Source organism: Micrasema longulum, unplaced genomic scaffold (assembly GCF_059751315.1).
Source record: "Micrasema longulum isolate JH-2025_06_02 unplaced genomic scaffold, ASM5975131v1 h1tg000818l, whole genome shotgun sequence".
In the NCBI taxonomy this organism is placed as follows: Eukaryota; Metazoa; Arthropoda; class Insecta; order Trichoptera; family Brachycentridae; genus Micrasema; species Micrasema longulum.
The window spans coordinates 93741-108698 of record NW_028278010.1 but is presented as its reverse complement, the minus strand read 5'-3'; the positions used below and the strand labels follow the sequence as shown (position 1 = coordinate 108698).

The window sequence follows — 14958 nt, the reverse complement described above, 5'->3', positions numbered from 1 at the left end:
TTGAAAATGGTCCCCATAGTTAAAATGTTTGGATTAATTGTGAGAATGAAAATGGTTTTTTTTAAAACTTAAATACACCTCAAACATTGTAGGCACAGAAAATCCCGAACCAGCTCACCATGAGGCGGAATAATCCGGAATTTTTTTACCCAAGAGTAGCCATCGAGTGGAAAACACTTGTACAGGCTTGTGGTTCAATTTTACACATATAACCAAACATTTTAAATGTAAATATATCAGTTGCTGCTAACCAAGTTTTGAAATATTAAATTTTGATTTTGAATACTGGAACTTTAATTATTTTTAATTAGTAATTATTTTTTGACAAACCTGACCCTGAATTGTGATAACAATGTAACATTATAATGTTCCACCGAGCAGACGGTTAGTGAGTGTGGGTACTGCTTGTATGATAATGTGTATATGTGTGTCCGACAGGAGGAGGGCAATCGTGGGGGAGGGCCCCCTTCTGGACACACCGTGAGTTGTTACAAATTATTCATCATCCACGCCACCGCATAAATGTCCAAACATGTATTTCAAAGAAATGCACATAAGTTGTTGAGTTACAATTCAAAACCAGCTCTGAACATTTTTTTTTGTAAAAGACAGCATTAGCGTGTCGTTAAATGTTTTTCAATTAAAATTTTGGATAATACACGTCGACTGCTCCAATGAATGCAGTATGGTATTTTTTTTTGTTGCTGGTTGGTATGGTAACATTTATTTATTTATTTTAAACTCTTTTATTTAAACTCGTTGGATTTTGTGAAGTATAAGATCTGAAATAATTCAACCTCTGTACACAATTAATTACTTTAAACATTGATTTCAAAATATTTATATTGACAAAAAAAAAATCCTTGATAAATATTTTTATCTTGATAAACGAAGTTAGTTGGTCAAATCAATTTATGCACTTTTATAGAAAAAGTTTCCCGAGTGGGTTTTGTAATTAACGACTCGTATCTCTGATATTTGTGAAAAGGAGAGTGCTCCAAAATGCTGAAAACAAAAGTGCCATTTTGACTTAAAAAAAATCTTGCTAGTGGAAACATAAAAACATATTCCTACAAAGATTTCCTTCATATCCACATCTCATAGCGCATAGGACACCGCATCAAAGTACCGATTGTGGCGAATATACATTATTTGTTACACAAAGACAAGATGATGAATTCTTGAATTGTCATTCCAGACATAAAATATTTCATTGATAAGACACCTAAGTAAAAAGGTTAGTGCATTAACCACCAAGCAAATCACTAAAGATTTAAACACAAACATTTTTAGTCATTATTTTAGAGTACCCCTCCCCTTTTACATATATCCGAGATGATCATAACAAATAATCAATTTAATCAAATAAAATTAATACAATTTCGAACCTAGTTGTGGCACAGTAGTAATGTCACACTCATGGATTAAAGGTCTAAGGTTCAAACCTTTCTAACTACAACTTAATATTTACAACTGCAGAACTCTTTCTCCCTTATCCACGACACCGGAAATTGTGTGTGAAAAAGTGTCCGATTTGTGAAAACGGACCGTCACATTGCAATACATGTGAAATAAGGTAAAAATTGCAATAGATTTTTTGTAAAAATACAGTTCCTAGATTGAAATTTGTACTTGTTATTATTTAGAGTAAAAATCGCATTCCCCGAGTCTAGGTTAGCGATAAATGACAGAATTTGACCTGCAATCATATCGCGGGGTACAACAACTACAACCAGGTAACTTCAAAATCAGCATTTTTGAGATAACCACGAAAAACACTTTTGTATCCTGTGCAAATGCTCGTCGTGCATCAAAATCATCATACTTCCATTATAATGCCTCACGACTTGTTTATTTATAGCATTCATGGAGGAAGATGCGAAGATGTGTTTCAGTGGTTAATTTTAAATTCCCGATTTTGAAGTTATCTAATTGTAGTAATTACCACACGATATTGGCAAACCCGAGAGCTTAATTGAATTTAGAATTAGTAAAAACTATGTGGGATTATAGTTGTTATCGATGTTCGAGCGGTGGATCATCGAGAGAGTACTGCAGTTGAAAATGCCACTAAAATTCAAATATCTGCATAAATCATAAAACAATTTTGACTCCATGACTCCATACTTGTTCACAAAATATTTCATCTTTTGGTTTTATATTTAACTTACGAATATTATTGTTCGGTTAGTTATGTTTAGTACCCTAATTTTTGTAACGTTTTGTTAACCTTATGGTCTTGCACCTACTACCCTAAAACTTTTATTAACATATTTTTTAGTAGGCATTGTATCTGTGTCTTGGGTCTTAAAAGGGCCAATGTTAATTAAAAATATGTATATATTACTATTTTGAATACACATACATATGTAGAAGTGTTTTTTTTTTACAGACATTAGTTTCAAAATTTATTAAAACATAAGATGGCTTAAAAAGTACTCTCCTTTAATATTGCGATTTACGACATTAGCCGCTTTAGACCCAAGCCACATATCTTCCGTGCGCGGGAAAAAGGGCTTAAGTCATAAAATGGTCAAAATCTCAAGTATACAGTTAAGAAGCTATTTTTTCCCCCACTGGTGTATTTGTCATGAGTTATTGATGCTAATCAATTGTTGCATTACGGGTCAAAAAGTCTTAATTTTACTCAGACTTTTTTCAGAAAAAAATTCTTGTGATCCAAAAGACTTTAAAATCCAAAACAATAAAATTAAATGCAAAATTAAAAAAAACACTAAGTGTCGAGAATAATTTTCTAAGTATGTAAAAAAAAATTACTCAAAACAGTTAAATCCTTATGATTTGGCAGCTGTTTTCTCGATTTTTAGACACACTCGAGACTTTAAATGGCTCTCCTGAAGAATCAACTTTTTTTAGCCCTTGTTCCCACGCACGGAAGATATATTATTATTATTGCTGTACAGTTTTTCTAAGAACAGTCCCCTGGTGTTTGACAGACCGTGTAGAATAATTATATTTATTGAATTTCAATTCGGAACAAATTAAATCCCAACACCGCGATTGATAAAGATGTGAATGGTTTTGTTGTAACACTTAACTATAAAATCTATGGAAATAATATGTTTACATAAATCCCTGTTTTATTTTGCAAAATCGATTAAAAAAAAAAAATCAAAAATATAAATATGGCGTATTTCGGTGCACGGAAATACGTGTTACTCGTACAAATTATACAATATTAAAAATAATGTTTACTCGATTTACAGAATTAAAATTGATATTTTGCGGATGCAATATGAGTCAGCATACCCCCCCCAAGTAGGAGGTCGGTCGGAAGATATTGCTCTATAACAATAAACCTACTGTCAGGTGACAGTTCTTAGAAAAAACGTACTGTAGTGAAAATCATAGTTCTTCAATATTATTATTTGCATCATCCATATCCAATTCACAAAGTAAAAACGATTTGCCAATTTTATAGTGCTTGTTCACGTGTGACCTGCGGTTGTGCGCGCGCTGGAAACCTGCGAGATCTAATGACACTTAACATCCTACGATCGTCCCGAGTCATAAGTCAGACATATCTGTAAAAAAAATAAAGTTTAGTATCTAGTTTTGTGTAAAATTTTTGTTTATCTGTTTCATTACTCGAAAAATTGCAAGCCGACACACTTCTACAGAATAAATAATAATATTGCTTAGGTAATTTAAAAACAATTGAATGTCCTTATTAATGAAGCCGAGATATTTCAAATGTACGCAATTACTAATTGAAATAAAATTTATGTAAGATTTTGTATTAGATTTTTGGTCTTAATTTAAATATTTATTTTCTCACTATCTTTTAACTTGTATTTTGGCGATGTCCGACTAATGAAGGGCTGTAGTATCGATCATAGATTTAGTGTAGAATAAGATGGATTTTATTTAAGTAGAGCTGATTTTACGAGTGATATTTTTTTTACATTTAAACATTTGCTTTGTTTAAGCACATTTAAAAAGCGGTGACCTGATTTAGACATTAAAAAAATCATAAAAGAGTATACTGAAGAAAACATGCCGAATGTTTAATTAATTTTCACATTGTATAATAATCGCCATCTCAAAAGGTCATTTTTTGAAATGGAGCACTACCTCTTACTACTTTCCGGGAAGATTGAATATATTGCAATATAAACTTACTTGTAAAGAATTGTATTGGTTTGGTATTCGGTGACAATGCTCGGCGCCGCATCGCTGGTTAACGTGAACAACACTCACAGCTAGAGGAATGTTTAATTTTGATGTATTTATGTGGCGTAATTATCTCAGGAGGAGATTATGATCCCCGGTCCCAAGGTGGGTCTCATTATCGGCAAGGGCGGAGAGACGATCAAGCAACTGCAGGAGAAATCTGGTGCCAAGATGGTTGTCATCCAGGATGGTCCCAACCCCGAATTTGTAAGTACTGTATGTTGATACTGATATTTCTTAGTGGAACTGAATTAGAATTATGTTGTAATTTACCAGATGGCGCATTAGGAAAACCTAAAAAAAAAAAATTTACTAAATTTAATTACATTAGATATAAAATCTTTTCATTGTAAAATTAATCATCAAATAATGTATATTTAAAAGTTAATACAAAAAATAAAATTTGATAATATTCAGCTTGCAGTTTTATTTGAATTGTTATTTGGGATGAGCTTTTAACTTTAAAAGTGCAATATCTTACAACTAGTAAAATGTAGTTGTCAACTTGTGTCAGAAACCGACGAATGAAACTGACCCAAGTATCAAATGATATACTTTTATACTTATCAAGTCGTGATTGAAGTTGAAGAAAATTACATGCGTTGTTCTACGTTCATGATGATTTGGTTTAATTTACAGTGCAAATGAACAAATTTTAACCTCCCTCACCCCCCACTCCATGCTTCCACGCACACAAAATACCACTTGACATAATGACTTGACTTAATACTTCCATATGCATTAGATTTAGTATTTCATAGACACTAGTAAAATTATAAAATAGGATAATGTTCATTACTAATACTAAAAAATGCTATTCAATCAATGTAATGTAATACTTCATTTGAATCCCAATATTCGGAAACCCTCAACAGTCAACAGTCAACAGTACTTTTTAGGGGTCTACAAAAAAAAGGAATTTTTTTATTTTATTCATATAAAAGTGTTTACTATTTTATTATGGTTTCATAAAAAAAAATGAGCATTATTATTTTATCAAAAAAATTTAGACGCTCGAGGGAATTTCAAATTAGCTTTACTTGTGGCATTTTACCCAATGACTTATGAGAATTACAATTCATTTTTCATATTCACTTGACCTCTATATTACCATGTTCTGTCCCGAAACGAGTTTGTACGTAATTCTTAAAAGTACAAATAATATTATGATAAGGATGCTTACGTAGCTTTGAAACCGGTTGATATTCAAATAAATAAAAACTATGCGTGTATAATAATAATTGAAGACCTCGTTTTAAAAACATAAAATATTTCCAAAACGATATTATTGGATTTTATTATTCTGTCTATGCGTCCATACTTATTTATAAAAAATCATAGGTACATCAAATTCACTGTAAAAATGATCTTTTTGGGATAACAACAATGAGAAACCTTCGGCTGTCAAGAAGTTGGATACAAAAAAAATATTCTTACGTGCGGTAAAAATGCATGCAAAGGTGCATCAAATTATACTGCAAAGTTTTTTGAAAATATATGGATTTTTTTTTATTTGAATAAGTACAAAGGTGTTTTGGATATTATTTTAAATAGAATTTTAGCGTTATTTACTAAATATTTTTACAAATCCAAATACGGAGAATTCAACTACCATACAAGTTTAAAAAAAAAAAACACTATTCATACTCATTTTTCTTTATTTTGAACTAAAAACCATAAAGGTCCAAATATTTCTAAATACAGCAAATATCCACAGTAACATTTTATTAAATATTTAAATACACATAAAATATTTGTAAATTTTTCCATTTCTTTAGAGTCCAAGTATATCTAAGATTTTAATTAATAAAAGACATAACAATAGTAAAACCATGGTTTAAACACCTGAAAAATGTCTGGTTTGTGACATTTGAAGTTTTTAAAACAAAGTCTTCAATTATATAATGAATAATCACAATGTTAGCGCTTCAAATATAAAAGACATAAGATTTCATTGATCTTGCGCTTTAAGTCTAATTTAACTAAAATATTTTTAGGAAAAGCCACTGCGCATCACGGGCGACCCCCAGAAGGTGGAATACGCCAAGCAGCTAGTTTATGAGCTGATTGCAGAGAAGGAGATGCAGTACGGGGGAGGCCGTAGGGGGGGCAAGGCCCCCGGGGGCTCGCAGCAGTGGGATGGCTCCGGCGGGGATGACTTCAACCAGCAGTCCTCTTCTCCGCCCGATGGCCTGAAGGTGACACCACTCTATTATCTACGTTATTATTTATAAAAGATTGACTGTTATTAACTCTTGTGTGGCTGTGATGTCACATTAGTCGACATAGGATACAAGATTTGATATATCTCTCTTATTTTTTTAAATAATGAATTCGTATTTTCTGTAATCTTAAAATGGACATTTTCACACCCGTAAGTATAATTTGTATAACTATGCTAAATGTTAATACGAAAAATATGTATCCATGCTACGCGAAGAATGAGTCCGCTAATTCAGCAACACATCTATTCAGATACCTTATACAAGAGAGAGCACGAATAAAAAAATCATAACAAGGAAGACAGAGACGCTATTCTGTGGCGGGTGTTGTTTAAAACAGATTCAGTCTTCAGCCGGTTGATGACAGTTATGGGGGACGCACGCGCGTAATATGAGCGGCGTATTTGTGATTTTCAATTTATTTTGCAATAACCGGGCTAAATTATATGTTTTTGTGCATAAATTATGAATAAAGATTTATTAAAAAGTATGTCTTTATATATATTTTTTTTTTTAAATGTTTAAACTTTAGAATATTCCATCTTTTACTAGTGGTAACACGATGTTACAACACCGCGCGCAAAGGGATTATTTACCACAGTCCTTTAAGAGTTAAACAATATAATAGCTTGCATGTTTTTTTTCGAAAATTTGTCCAAATATATCTAATATCCGTATTGTGTAAATCAGAACACAGCAAAAAAGTCAGAAATCTCGACTTTTTAGCCCAGCAGTGCGATTCTGAACGCTCTTGTGGGGGGAGAATTCGCATGCTAGCATGTAATTTACAAACTAATTACTTGCTGGCAACTCTTTCTCTACTCCCTAGAGATAGGTGTATATATATTCAAATATATACAAAATTTGAGATGTATTTTTTCCCGTACCTAGGCATTAAAGGCAAAGAAATTAAAAGGGGGCATTTCCTGTATTTCAATAAAATTAAACTAATTTGTTCAATGTATGTATTGTAAGATGCCTCATGAATTCTGTTGATTCATTATTGAGATCCAGTGTTCATTCAAAATGAATGTTCCATCATTTTTCTTCATAGGTAGACAAGATAAAACATTTTTTCAAAAAATAATATTTTTTATGTCTAGATGAATTAAATCTGGAATGTTTTGAGTATGTTGAAATGTCTGTAGACGAGGACTGGATTCTCATTGTATTTTTATCACAAAGTCTATTGTTTTCAGGTTTTGGTGCCTCGCGCTGCCGTCGGAGTGGTCATCGGGAAGGGGGGTGACATGATCAAGAAAATCCAGGCGGAGACCGGGGCCAGACTGCAGTTCCACCAGGAGATTGACGAGGGACCCGGCGACAGAAGGTAAGCCACGGTCACTAGGCACGATAGGCCATTTCATTCTTACGTTGCCTACCACAAGAAATGAGGCGGTCAGCGCTGAAGTGACGTAACCCACAAACATGTGGAACCGAGATAATCCCATCCAAAGTTTAGAAAGAGTACAAACGACAAACCGCACAGTAACCCAGAAAAAGTCAATATCCTCCAGCTCTACTTTTTTTAATCGTTTGTCTCTGCTTGTATTTACATTTTTTCTTACTTGAACCTTTCTTACTAGACCTACTGGTCAAATGATTGGGAAGAAACCAATATCAAAACTTTTTTTACTTAACCTACAGATAATAAAACAAATAATTGCAAAATGTAGACAAAGTGAAACCAGATAGCCCCTTGGGTGCCGCAAGTTAGCCATAAGCCCTGTAAATGTCCAGACTTCCATATTCCCTTCTTGAAAATGTTCACCATCGCTGTTGTAATATCAATAAATAAAATGGTGAGTCCTAATGTGTATTAATTTGCAGATGTTTGCTGCAAGGGAAATCTCACCAAGTAGAGCAAGCCAGGCAGATGATTGCTGAACTTATAGACAGTGTAAACGTAAGTTCTTTTTATTATTATTCCAAATCAAACATAAAAAACATTCTGTTGGCGACATTTCTTATGTCATGGTGTGCTTGAAGCCTTTATTTCACACAAATTCACCCACCTATTCATCATATTTTAGGAAAATTAATTTTGTGGTTTTCTCGCGAGTTTGTGTGTTTGCGTGTTTGCGTGTTTGCATGCCTCAGGTCCGGGTTTCGGATTCCCGGCAAGGTCGACTTAAAATCATTAATTTTTTATTTTTCTCTTTAATATTTCATGGCACCTAAAGTGTATCATCTTCATATAGCATCAGTTGACCAGTAAAACTCGTCAAGTACAGATTCACGGTAGAGTGACTCTTGTCACTAATATATTTCTTGACAATCTCTTGCGTAAAAAAAATCACCAATTCCATTAAGCGATCCCCGAAACAGCTGTAGGGATTGTTGAAAAATACAGAACTTCGTGCCATGAAGTCATTCTACCGTAAATCTGTATCGAATAAGTTTTACCTGTCAACCGACAACATATTGCAAATGATCACTGATAAGCTGCGATTAGATCACCGATGCCGCATTCCTATGCGGATATGGGAATGATGAATCGGAGGAGAGTGTCTGACTGTTGTAAACGCTTGTTCCAGAGACGAGACCAGGATGGGGGCGGCGGACGAGGGGGCCCACGGGGCGGGGGGCAGCGTAACGGAGACGGCGGGGGCTACGGGGGCAACTGGGGCCAGCCCCAGCAGGACAACAAGATGGAGGTGTCCTTCTCTTTGTCAAACGTCAAGTGCGGCGTGATCATCGGACGCGGTATACCTTGCTCTGCCTAATTATCTCTGTCCACAGGGCCCGCACCGGACCGATGCATTCCGCTATTATTATGTACCGCCGTTTATTTCAGTACGAACTCTCCGCTGTGTGCGGTACGTCACCGGCGAATGAAGAAAACCTGATCTCGTGTTTGTAAGCTTCCTCGCCATTGTAAGGCGTCAGGGTGTGGGGAAAAGAAAAAGCTCTGATGGCTAACAAAAATTAGTCTGAAATAACAAACCGAACGATCCCCTTCCTCGCACATGCTTTCCACCTCTACCTACTAGCTACACGGAGATGTGCAGTTAATCTTAGACTATAGTTAGTAGTTCCAAGGTCGGTTGCAACAAAAGAAGTTACGATCAAATGGTAAAATAGGTTGTGCTTTATTTTATAACTTTGCAATTCATTTGTCATGTTTTGAGGAAAACCTCGTTATTTATTTATTTACATACATAAGGTTATTGTACATTATTTGAGACAATAAGTCCCAACTCCATGGGACGAGCAATTATATGACACAGACACACGAGTATATCACCACAAATATAGGATCAGAAACATATATATGGCACATCCATATGGTAAACAGTAAACTCAGTTTTACAATATGACTTATTATTTACTTTTCAAAATGTTATTTTTTTGTTGCATCTGGTCCTTAGACTATTCTGTATCCAGTGTTAAAGCGAGAGATAATTCATTTTAATGAAAATAATCAAATGCATTTAGTCTTTCTATTCATTAGAATGAATTAGTAGTTGTACTCGGCAAATCAAAATATTAATCCAACTTCGCACTGAATGAGTTTGAGAAAAGTCTAGTTTTAAAATAAGTCAATTAATTTGATTGCAAATATAATATGCATTGATCTTTTGAGACACGTTTATGGATTGAAATGGACCATTGAACAATTAATTAATGAATTTAAATGCAAATAAAATAATCAGCAATGGGGAAATTGCTCTATCTCTGCCTAAATTAATTAATTCATATGATGATTTGATAATTTTATTAATTCAATTACTAATCCTTGGATTATAAAATTAATCACATTATTTTCATTTCTAGTTGAATAATTTTAATTACGTGAATACATATATACAAACCAGTGATTCAAGATTCTCTAAAAACTGAAAATCACCCTTTTCTTGGTTGATCAATGATGCGCAATATGAAAATACTGTGGAGACTTCAATCACATTTTAAATTTGTGATACTAATATAATTAAAATACTAATTAAAATCTGTCAAAGTCAAAGAAGTGCTTAAATATTATTTAAAAAATATATACCTAGTTTTTTTTTGATATTTTAGACTTTAAATAATGTTAAATGCAACTGTTTCTCAGTCGACTCGAATCATTTTTTCTAAACCAAAATAAACAGAATATTTAAATTCACCTGAGCAAAGGTCAATTCCCGCATCACACATATTTAATTTATATGAATCTTTTAATTAGACTTAATGCATAAAATATCAATAAAAAATTATGCCTTTCAATACACTAATCTCTCGACATTTTTTTTTTTTTAATTCTTGCCAATATGTAGGGAATTATTGTTTCCGAATTTAGGTTATATCATCAGCAGGAGACATCAGGATCATCAAAAGATCAGCGTATTAACTTTTCAATAATTATTTTCCCAGATTTTTTTCAGTCGCAGATCACACCATCGTTATTTTATACATCTGAAAATCTGTCTTAGCTAGTGTTGTATTTTCTCTGTCACCGTGTCTTGTCCGGCCACAGGGCTATAAGCGATAGGTTGATATTCCACAATAGATTTACAAAACGTAAGTATTGAAATATGGCTGCATTCAGCCATACTAAAAAATACTGTTTAATATCACACAAAAATATTTTTGAACAAATCGTTGGATTTATTTTGACCATTTACAAATTTGCATTTGCTATATTTCTCCACATATTTCTTCACTAGTTGTTTCGGATTGTATTTTCATGTTTTTTTTTATTTATTCTGAATTTAACAATTTATCCGATAGTTTATACTCTGACCGATGATTTTCCCATAGATGGTGATGATATATTGAAGTTAAAAGACGGTGAACACTGGTTCTGTAATAATCTGCCCCTGTACTTGTGTCGATAGATTATGTATGTAGATTTTAAATATAAAAAATACTTTTTATTTATGTTTCGTGACCAACTGAATATGATGTATTTAAAAATACAGTTTATGTGCGTTGTTTGACAGTGAATATAAAGTTATTTTTATCCAAATTGAATCATGAATGTATATCGTGAATAATCTGCAATGACGCTTTATGTTATACATACTCAATATTCCTATTTTATTATCGCCGTAAGAATTTACCTCGAGGCTTGCCAGACCAGACTGCTAAGAGTACGCAATCTGATTTGTATTGTGATTTCTTTTATAATTTGTACCGTCGAAAGGTTGTCTCAGTCGATGGGATGTTATATTTGTGGCATTGATTTATTGATTGATTGATGTAATTGAATTTTAGCCATTCACGTAAATACACATTATAATTCCACATCAAAGAAAAAAGAGAAATAAATATACATTTTTAAATAATTTTTATTATCGATGTGTGTGTACATTATATACTTTTAAAACAAATTTGTGTTCTAACTTATATCTATTACATATTTACATATATTTTTGTATATTTACACGGTTATAGTGTAAGATTTATAAACATACGGCAATAAAATACGGTGGCTACAATAAATTGATTAGTTCTATTGGTAGAAATGTAGAAGCCTCTACATTACCCTTATTTTAGGAGTGTAATAACATTGCATTTGTACACTTATTCGCACCTCGGTCATCTGTCGCGCAATTGTATGCTTCATGTGTCAGTGTAGTGTAAAATCACATTTTAAACCATTCTAACATGTCGCCCTTGCCAGGAATCGAACCCGGGACCTCAAGCATGGAAGGCGAACGTGCCAACCACTACACTATGAGGCGGATTTACCCCCCACTCGATTTCCCTTTTTAATATAGCATGCGATTATAGGTGTGTTGTATCGACTAATTTAAATTGCTGACAGAGTCCGTTAAACATTAGAATTAATTTTCCAGGTTTTGTCTAGGATTAGTTGGCTGTTTGGAGATTCTCACCTGGGCGTGATGTTTTTTTTTCAGTTTTATATTTCATTTAAAACAGGTGTTGCCGTTTCGGGGATCGGCGAATAATGGCACGAACCATAAAGTCCTTACCCAGAAGTCCATTGATACAAGGAGATGTGTAGAAAGGGTATAGCCGGACAAATGAAACAAAGCACACAAAACACAGTTGACGCAAAGAACCAGGCACTCGCTCACAAGGGAGGGGAGAATAATATGCTCGCATTAACACGTTTGCGGACACCTTTTTCTCATATGATCCACTCATATGGACAGATAAAAGCATTCTTATTTTTTTAAAATATTTCACTTCTGATTAGACCGTAGTCGATGGTTTGAAGTAAATCATTGACCCATTTGACCTACATACTAGGACACTTTTGTTGCCAACTGTTTTTTTAATATTTTATTTTCACGTGGGCTAAAGCTGTCAATACCAATGTCTTGGGACTACGGCTATAGCCGTCATTTCCTAAATGAGACACAATTTTGACCGCTATAGCTGGCATAATCGCGAATGTGTTAATTTACAAACGTGTAAATTTCCCTCCATTTTCAGTAATAAGTGGTGGTGCTAGATCCTTTATTTATTTCAACTGTCCCTAATGGGTGTTTTAACACACTCGTCTCGACTGAAAGTTGTGTAATTATTTAAATACGCAAAAATTTTGTGATGTTGTTTCAATAAAAAAAAAAACAACATTATAAATCACTTGTCTGGTATCTGTCGCCGATTCTACTACTAAACAGTCACGCCCTTTCTGCCTCTCTGCGTGTCCCCCCTTCCCGACGCTGCGCTCGCGGCCGGCTCACGCGGCATGTTTGTGTTGCAGGCGGGGAGGTCATCAAGCAGATCAACGCCCAGTCTGGCGCCCACTGCGAGCTGGACAGGACGTTGCAGGGCGTGCGCGGAAACCGCACCTTCACCATAAAGGGCAGCCCGGAGAGCGTGGACGCGGCTAGGCGGCTCATTATGGAGAAAATCGGCGGAATGGTGAGCGCAAAATCAATATTTGAAGCACTAACATTGTTAATATATCTTCCCTTTAGTTTGTTTTGTCCAACAGACCATTTTGAATTAAGTTAAGTGTACAGGGGTTCTGAGAAAGTCTTTATTTATACAATAGAAATGAACAATATTTTGAGTTTGTCCAAATTTTTGTAGACAAGGACTGGATTCAACTTCAAACATCAACAGATGAAAGAATTGAAGGAATATAGATGTTCAAATATAGGCAGAATGGTGAATGTTACACAGTGTGTAAAGTAGCCACTTAAACCAGCCATTGACAGGTCACAAGCCCTGTAGATGCCTGGACTTCTATATTACCTTCTCTTAAATGTTCTTCATCTCTGTTGTAATATGTTAACAATAGAAATGATTTAATAATATTTTTTTTAATTGCTCAAGGCTTTTTAAATTAATTTTGTCTTAATTTGTGGTGTTTAGACCTTTTATGTGTGGATTTTTCTCTATATTTATACTTTAATCTAGTACATTAATTTTAATTTTTTGTAATTCCATTTTTTCCATACACTTTTTAATTTCCTCACTTAAGCGTTTTTCTTAGTTTTACACTTTTTTGTTGATCTCTTGAAAAACTTATTAAGGGGGTTTTACTGTACATACTTTTAAGATGTGTTAATTTAGTTTCTCTGTTTTTGAGTTATAACTCTATTTTATCGGATATACTTTTGAGAAAAAGTTGACGCTATTATGTATTAGCTGACTGTTGTGTATGCTTCGTGGTTTGAAATGTCTAATACAATTAAAAATCCAATTTAAAGCCTGTAATTCGTTTCCTCAATGCCAAGAATGTTAAAACAGTCCACATTCATCAACAGATCTGTGAGGTGTGTGTGATATTGGTTTGTGCAGTTTAAGAAAAAATTAAAGAAAACTTAGGTTTACAATTTCTGCTCTTGCTAGAATTGCTGGAAATAAATAACTATTAAGAAGCACACGTGCGATCTGACCAACATATTAATTATTATACTGTAGAGCGAATGAATTGTAATGTTTGCTGTTTGCGCGGGGTAAAAGCAAAGGCAAATGTACATTATTATTGAAAGAATTAGGCAGAAAAATATTTTTGCCATTTTTTAGGACTGTGCAAAAAATTAAATAATAACAAAAAAGTTGTTGAAAAGAATATGCTGCCTGGGGTCCAGGGTCAGATACCCCATTAGATCCGGAAGGGTTAACAACAGCCTGACAAAGGAACTGTCGTGTTCTGTCAGTCGACATATTTAATTTATTTTAGTGATTTTACACAAAAGAAATACAGTAAAACCCCCTTTTTAAGTTTTTCAAGGGAGCAGGAAAAAAAGTGTCAAACTGAGGAAAACAGTAAAGTGAGGAAATGAAAAATGCACAAAAAAATAGGAATTGCATAAAAATAAAATTTATTTGATTCACTAGTAAATATATACTTCCCGAAAAGTTGTAAACATAGTGATAATTGGGGATTGTTAATATTTTTTAGACCATTTGCAATGATTTCACTAAGAATATTTTTATGTATTATATTTTTTCAAACAATATTACGTAATCTGTTTTTTTATTTGATTTAAAAACAGCATGTTAAAATTATTTAATGTATAAATAAAAAAATAACAAAAATAAAATTTTGAATTTGCATAAAATAACATACAATATTTTTTCCACTTGCGAAATTCTATTTCTACAGTATCATTTTTTTTTCTATGGCATC

At 33.5% G+C, this 14958-nt stretch overlaps 1 protein-coding gene across 5 annotated transcripts in view; it reads left to right on the top strand.

Moving 5' to 3' along the window:
* Psi (P-element somatic inhibitor) overlaps window positions 1–14958 on the top strand; it is a 33203-nt gene that overhangs the window by 9227 nt on the left and 9018 nt on the right. For 3 of the 5 annotated variants that reach the window (XM_088230795.1, XM_088230794.1, XM_088230797.1), the window contains exons 6-12: window positions 439–480; window positions 4273–4401; window positions 6192–6392; window positions 7616–7746; window positions 8247–8322; window positions 8954–9122; window positions 13078–13238. In XM_088230795.1, the coding sequence (XP_088086921.1) occupies window positions 439–480; window positions 4273–4401; window positions 6192–6392; window positions 7616–7746; window positions 8247–8322; window positions 8954–9122; window positions 13078–13238 (909 nt within the window). Of the gene's footprint in view, window positions 1–438; window positions 481–4272; window positions 4411–6191; window positions 6393–7615; window positions 7747–8246; window positions 8323–8953; window positions 9123–13077; window positions 13239–14958 lie in introns of all 5 variants that reach the window. The other 2 variants (XM_088230796.1, XM_088230798.1) reach the window with 2 other exon arrangements.